Here is a 7,592-nt window from a genome sequence, read left to right as displayed (position 1 = left end):
TATAGCTCAGTAGCAGAGCATGGGCCTGGCATGTACAGAGCCCTGGGTTCGAGCCAAAACCTTCCTGCCCACCTCATCCCTTTGCCCTTTCTCTTTCTACCACTTCTCTGGGTGAGGCTTAGACTAGAGATGGATCACACAGAGGTCATGACTAGTCACGAACTTATGAAAGGAAGCAGATCTGACCCCTCCTCAACCCAACAGTTCGCCCAGCCTCATGATGCCAGGCATGGAAACCTTCGAGGAAGGCAGAGATGAGTGAGCGAAGACGGGCACCAGTGGGAGACTGGGGCTGGAGAGCAGGTCAGGGCTGAAATGAACTGGTTCCTCCATGTCAAGTTGGCAAGTTTCTCTCAGCCTCACCCAGGCAGCATTGTGAATGGAACTGCTGATTCCACTAAAGTATTAAAAAACCTAAATATTTATTTGCTTCATATTTACCAAGGTGAGAAGGAGACCAAGGAGACCCCAAGAACACCCCACACCTGGCTGACCAGGCCCCTTGCGCTGCAGAGGAGGAAGACACAACTAGAAGGGACAGGATTTATGTTGCATACTTGAACTACAGCAAGTGTAAGACTGGTCCTATTTACAGGGCAAAAACACGACAGGTGAAATGTGGGTGACAGAGCAAGCACCAGCGTCCTGGTCAGAGGATGCCAGCTTGCTGCCTTGCCCACCTCTCCCAAGGCATCTCCATGATCCTGCTGGGGTTCTCCAGGGGGTTGGGGGGGAGGCCTGCTCACATGATGCTCGCTGGGGTGAAGACAGGGCCCACACACAAGGTGTCTGTGATCTCCCAGCCACAGGACAGAGGCTTGCACACGCCCTCAGCATCCTGGTCATCTTCTGCAGGCAACAGTTGCCTTCGAAGTGCTTCCCTGGGAGGAAGAGACACACGCTAAAGACAGCCAATATGGGAACACAGGCCTGGAGCTTCCTGTAGCCCCAGCTTCTGTAGTTCTGGCCTCATTACACACAGGGCTCTTACCTGAGCCCCAAGCCCAGCCAAGGGCAGGAACAAGACCCCATCCTTAGCAGGTGGAAAGACCAGGACTGAGCTTAGCCCTTATCTCCATATTCCAGGCTTAAGGCTTAAAAATAGTCCATATCCTGCTCCCCTTCAACAGTCCCACAAACTGGTTCTCCTCTGTCCCCATGTGGATGAGAAACTCTACCATCTGATCCCCTTCTCTGGCCACAGCCAGGATTCTTGTCCTACACCCGATCCAGTCCTGCCAATCCCACTTCCTAAACAACCCACTTGCTCATCTCTGTTCCCATCATCAGAGCCATCTCTTGCTGGGACCCACCATCTCCCTCACCTGCTCCTGCCCCCTCCAGACAAAGACAGCACAGATGAGCCAGGGCGCATCTTTCCAAAAGGCAACTTCCACTCTTGTACTCCAGCACCTTCCTGCCACACTTAGATGCCCACAAGATCAGTCCTTGCCCACATTCCCCCAGTACTCCATGTGACGTTCTCAGATGTCACTGAGGCAGCCTGTGGAATGACTGTGCCATTAGGCTCTCACATGTCCCCTCCCAGGCCTGGGCCTTGCTGTCCCATCTGCATTATCCACCCTCACAAGCTGATTCCTCCACAGCTTCCAGGTCTCGGGTTAGACGACAGATCCTCCGGGGAGCCAGGACACTGCAGAATCCTACTCACAGTGTTCCTCTCCTTGATAACAGGGTCCAATGTCTACACGCCCACATTCCTTTACCTACAGCAGGGCAGGGGATATGGCTGTGTCTCTCACTGCTGGTGTGCTGCAGCGGGCTAGTTCCCACCCACTCACCAGGCAGGATGGGATGGATGCTGTGGGGACAGTGGATGGGGAAAGAGCACAAGGATCAGAGCTGAGAGGCCTGGGAGGGGCACACCAGCTTGCCCTTGACCTCTGGGATCCATCCTCCCTCCTCTATCGAGTTCTTCCCTTCACTTTCCATAGTTCTAGTACATTCCAGTCCCCCACAGGTCAGAAGACCTCCCTCTTTGCTGCCTCATACAACAGCAAATCAGTATTAGGCTCTGGGCCTACTGCTCGGCTGAGCCTTTGTTTCCCTGTCTTTAGATGTAGATTGGCCCAGTTTCTTAAAACCTTTCAGTGGCTCCCTGTTGCCTTCATGACCAAGTCCAGGCTGGGCCTCCAAGACCCAGTCTTCCCTACATGCTACTGCTTGTGGATGGACACAGTACTGGCAGTTCTGTGACTGAACAGGACTCTTCTAAGCCCCCTCACCTTTTGGCCCCCTCTTGGCTGTGCTGAGATGCCTGGCTGACTCCTGAGAAGCCATTCCCAACTCACTATCCCTCCACAGGGGCCCTACCATTCTGTGCCAGGGTCTGCAGGTACAGATCTATACCTCGGCTCACCCCACTACCTTAGATGCTCCCATACCTCCACAGCCTGGCACAGAGCCAACCTTCAAGCAGAAGGAATTGAAGGCCCCTTTGTCCACTTTGATATGTCAATATTTTGGTTCCTAGTAATGAATGCAGGTGACTCTCTGCAGCCTCATCCACCTGCAGTTGCTGATGGTGGTCAGGGACCAGTAAGGAATTCTGCATGTTGTTTTTAGGCCTTGTCAAAATGCCCCACTAGCAAAATTGTACATAAGTTCCACACACAGTGCAGAAACAACAAATGTTTGTTGGATGGATGAACGAAATACGGCTCTCCCTGTGAGGCCAAGGGTCTGGTTGATGCTCCTGGGGGCCCTCAGGATATAGGCCCCACTCAGCCCTGAGGGCTCCACATAAAAGCCCTTCCCAAGTGCTCTGCCTTCCTAGCCTATCCCAGGCCCTCACCAGCTGTATGGCCTCTTGGTATGACACTGATCCCACAGAGCTTTGTGTAGTGAAAGGAAAGACTGCAAGATGCCTGACACAAGGTCTGACACCAGGGCCCCTCTCTCCATCTTACACACCCTGTGGGAAGCAGGTGGAACTAGCCTATGCCCTTTTCCTAGATGGGAAGTCAAAGGCTCAGTAAGCAGGCAAGTCTGACCCAGGTCTCAGAGCTGCCACCGAGCTGGCCACCACTGCCTACATCTACTCATATCCTGCTTACTGAACCCATGGCTAGAGTGAACTTTCCAAAATGCTGAGCAGACCCTGCCATGCCCCTTGCCTATCTTTGTTTTCCACATCCTTCATTCAGCCTCCAAGGCCTTCCCAGGTCTGGCCTGCTTCCCCAGACCATCACAACCAACCTTCATTGGTGCTTTGGACACAACACAGGCTTGTTCCTTCTCCTCAGGGAGCAGGTTTGGACCTCTGGCAGGACTGGAGCATCATCAATAGAACTGTGCACCCCCTGGGGGAAGCTCAGCCTCTCTATGGCCACAACTAGGTGCCCAGCACAGGCATTATCTCAGCAGTGGCCAAGAGGCGTTTTCAAACTGAATCACAAAGAGGCAGCTCCTCAGATCCATTTCCCCATTGCTTCTGCCCAACTTGGCTCCCCTCACCCCACTTCACAGCAGGGCCCCCTTACCAGGCTACCCGGGACATAGCATAAGTGATTCTGTAGGCCTGGATCTCCCCAAGGAGGAACTTTGTGTCCATGGTGTAGGCTCCCATGTTGTCAAAGACCAGCCAGTCCCCTACGTGTAGTTGCGGCAGCCACAGGCCCTCGGCCACACAGTCACAGCCATCAACTGCTGGGCCCCACAGGCTGCTGTTGTACAGTGGTTGATCCGTGGATGGCTTCTGTAGGAGAGAGGGATGCCACCTCAGCCCCCCTGGGCATACCATACCCTCAGCACTTCCTCCTCTAACACTTGCCATAGCTCCTGTAGCCAACAGGATGGACTGGATGGTATTTAAGAATCTCCCCACTTCTCTGCATTTGTCCCCCTTACACACAAATCCGGGTCACAACACTTGGTAGCTACGTGAATTTGGGGAAGAACTGGACACAAATCTCTCTGTGTCTCAGTTTGCTTATTTGTAAAATAGGAATATAGGTAGCCTCCTTCATGTGGCTACTGAAAGGCCCAGCAAGAGTAAAGTCCAAGTCGGCACTGTTACTACAGCTGTTAGAGCCATTGCATCTGTGCTTCAGGCTGCACTGGCCACCCTCAGACCACAGCTGAGTCTACCCTTCCACAGCCCTACCCACCCCCTCATCCCCAGCCCCTCCTGCAGCCCAGCCCTGAAGCTTCCTCTTCCAGGATGTCTAGCCTGATGACAGAAGACAGAAACACACAAGGGAGTCAGACTCGTGTGCCCTCAGGTCTGGGAGGAGGACAACAGACAAATTACTGGGTGGCCTGGCAGGCGTCCCAGAAAATGCTAAGGATTCACTTAAAAGAACAACCACCAGTGACATAAATTTTTAATTTTTTTTTCTTAAATGACTTCCAAATGGAAAAGAAATCTGTAACAGACCATCTCTGGACAAGCAGGCTATCAGTGCAATTCTGCCACAGTTCAGGGTGTCTGCCTGGCAGTGTCAGAGGTCCCACAGCTGAAGGAGGAATGTGGTGCATCTTCTTGTTTCCCAGGCCCCTTGTTCCACTCGCCCATGCCAGCTACTCCGGCAGCTCTTTGCTTGGGCGTCCAGCAAACTCTGTCTCTCTTCCCCACCCCTGCTTTCATCCCAGCTGCTTCCTCAGACTCCAAGTCTGTCACCTCTTAAGTCTCCTTTAGGTCCCCAAAGCAGCCTCCAAAGTCTTCCTAAAGCTCTGTGTTCCCAGAGTTTCACCTACACAGCCCTTGCCATATTGGTGATGAAATATTTAGGAAATATATGCGAGGGTCTGTCTTCCCCAACTGATGAATTCTGCAAGCCGAGGGGTAGTGTCAGTCCAGGGCAACCCTGACCCTCACGCCCTACAGACTGGCTCCAGTAGGTGCTAGTTTCAATTTTTTTAATTTTTTAATTTTTATTTTGTGTGTATCAGTGTGTTGCCTGCATGTGTGTGTAAGTGCACCCATGTCATGCAGTGCCCATGGAGGTCAGAAGAGGGCACTGGATTCCCTGGAACTGGAGGTATGTGAGTCCTGGGAATCGAACCCAGGTCCTCTGAAAGAGCAGTCAGTGCCCTTAACCACTGAGACATCTCTCCAGCCCACTAGTTTCAATATTTCTAAGTGAATGGATGCATATGGGTATGCATCTATATGAGAGAGGAGGATTAAAAGGAAAGGGGAAAAAGAAGACACGAATAGACCATCCAGAAGGCCTAGGAGGACGTAGTGAGAGCCAGTGGGAAAAGACAGCAAGGTATGTTAGTATCTTAGCCAGGGGTAAGAGTGAAGACTGAGAGAGGGCCTGGGGACATGGCTCGACAGCTAAGACACTGCCGCTCTTGTTGAGGACTTGAGTTTGGTTCTCAGCACCCACATACAAGGTGGCTCAAAACCACCTGTAACTCCAGTCCCAGCAGACGTGAAGCCTCTTCCAGCCTCTGCAGGCACTGCACACACATGGTGCACCTACATACATACAGGCAAAACACTCATACAAATAAAAATATAAATAAATATTTTTTTAAGAGAATTGAGAAGGGGCTGGAGAGATGGCTCAGGGGTTCTTTAAGAGCACTGACTGCTCTTGTAGAGGACTGGGATTCACTTCCCAGTACCCGAAAGGCAGCTAACAATCCTCTGTAACTCCAGTTCCAGGGGAGCCGATGCCCTCTTCTGGCCTCCATGGGCATTGCACACACAGTTGCACTTGCATACATGCAGGCAAAACATCCATACACATAAAATAATAATAAAAATAAATTAAAAATGTAAAAAGAAAATTGAGAAAGGTACCATTTCCACAAGTGGAAATAAGGTTCACATATTTGAAAAAGTCAGTAAGTGGTCGCTCCTATTAATAAAGAAAAGCATAAAGATGAAGGACAAGAGCTTGCTGTGTTCACTAGCTCATCCACACACAGCTTGTGTGCTCCCAAGTCTCATGTTCAAGGGTGGAGGGATGAATACATCTCTGTTCATTTAGCTTATTACTCTTATTTACAAGATTTTTGCAATGATAAAATTAACCTCAATTACTTGAAATTCTTTCCCTTAGCTCCAATCTTTAGAAAACATTAAGCTAATGTTCTAAGTTTTGAGGAAGAGATGCTCTGTAAATGCATCCACCAAATCTTTGAGAAAACAGGTTTTAGAGCATCTTCCACAAAGAGAAAAGGCACTCTGGATTGTAGTAAGTTAGCATTCTCTCACTTATTAGTGGTACAAATTTAAAGATAGGGACTGGAGAGATGGCTCAGCAGTTAAGAGCACAAGCTGTCCTTGCAGAGGTACCAGGTTCAATTCCCAACATCTACATGGCAGCTATCAACTGTCCTTAACTCCAGCTCCAGGGGATACGACACCCTCTTCTGACCTCTGAGAGCATTGCTTGACATGGGTGCACTTTCATACATGCAGGCAATAGACTCATACCCATAGAATAAAAATAATAAAATGTTCAAAAGAATAAATGTATGGGAAAACATTTGTGTGTGTGTACATGCGCATGCGCCTGTGTGTGTGTGTGTGTGTGTGTGTGTGTGTGTGTGTGTGTTTTACTGGGCCACACCTCAGAACCAGAAGCAACCTCAAGACAAAGCTCAGCCTCCTCATTTTCCAAAAGAAGGAATTAGAGAAACACGTCAGAGCCATGCAGTGGCGGCCTACAGTTTCTCTACTGCATGTGGCAGTGCTAAGTCTGGATCTGTGTTTTCTGACTCCAAATCTGAAGCTTTCTGTTATCATTCCTGTTTTATACCTCATGAGAAATTCTGGCAGTTGTTATTAGAGAAAAGCATATGTAGAAAATAAAGAAACAAAACACTGTGTTACAGATAACATGTTGTCCACCTAGAAAAACCTATTGGGAAGCCAGGCATGGTGGTGCATGCCTTTAATCCCAGCACTTGGGAAGTGGAGGCAGGTGGATCTCAAAGTGAGTTCCAGGCCATCTGGGGCTACGGGGAGACCCTGTCTCAAAAAGGCCAAAAATAAAACCCAGTGAGGACACCTGCTGTCAAGGCTGACAACCAGTATTCGATCCCCAGGACCCACGTGGGGAAGGAGAGAACAGACTCCCACAAGTTGTTCTCAGACTTGTACATGCATGTACACAAACACATGCGTGTGCACGTGCACACATACACACTAAATAAATAAATAAATACATAAATGAATAAATTTTTTTAAAAAACATTTAAAAGAAGTAAAACCCAAAGGGCACTGGGGAGGCTCCTAGAAGAAATCAATAAACCTTGGCATGCAAGCCAGTGTCTCAGCTCAAAAACAAAGGAAGTTTCCACTCACAAAAGTAACGAAACCATTAGGTTATTAAATTCTTGGGTGTACTTGGGCCACGCTAATACTTAATCAAGGAAAGTAATGTCATTAGTGGAGAAATAAAATATGTGAGCTCTACCCTCTCCTAGCTAGAAAATTTTAATTAAAGCAGTGTTTTACTGGGCCACACCTCAGAACCAGAAGCAACCTCAAGACAAAGCTCAGCCTCCTCATTTTCCAAAAGAAGGAATTAGAGAAACACGTCAGAGCCATGCAGTGGCGGCCTACAGTTTCTCTACTGCATGTGGCAGTGCTAAGTCTGGATCTGTGT

The 7,592-nt window shown here is 49.3% G+C and overlaps 1 protein-coding gene across 4 annotated transcripts in view; it reads right to left on the bottom strand.

Moving 5' to 3' along the window:
- Positions 1-401: 401 nt before the first annotated feature.
- Azin2 (antizyme inhibitor 2) overlaps positions 402-7,592 on the bottom strand; it is a 33,533-nt gene continuing 26,342 nt past the window's right edge. For 2 of the 4 annotated variants that reach the window (XM_017797183.1, XM_008829216.2), the window contains 2 exons: positions 3,504-3,718; positions 402-881 (listed from right to left, as the gene is read on the bottom strand). In XM_017797183.1, coding sequence (XP_017652672.1) covers positions 743-881; positions 3,504-3,718 — 354 coding nt within the window. In that variant the 3' untranslated portion in view covers positions 402-742. The remainder of the gene's footprint in view (positions 882-3,503; positions 3,719-7,592) is intronic. The other 2 variants (XM_017797182.2, XM_029561687.1) reach the window with 1 other exon arrangement.

This window comes from Nannospalax galili, unplaced genomic scaffold (assembly GCF_000622305.1).
Source record: "Nannospalax galili isolate Female #2095 unplaced genomic scaffold, S.galili_v1.0 scaffold473, whole genome shotgun sequence".
NCBI classification, from domain to species: domain Eukaryota; kingdom Metazoa; phylum Chordata; class Mammalia; order Rodentia; family Spalacidae; genus Nannospalax; species Nannospalax galili.
This window is presented reverse-complemented; position numbering and strand designations above follow the sequence as displayed.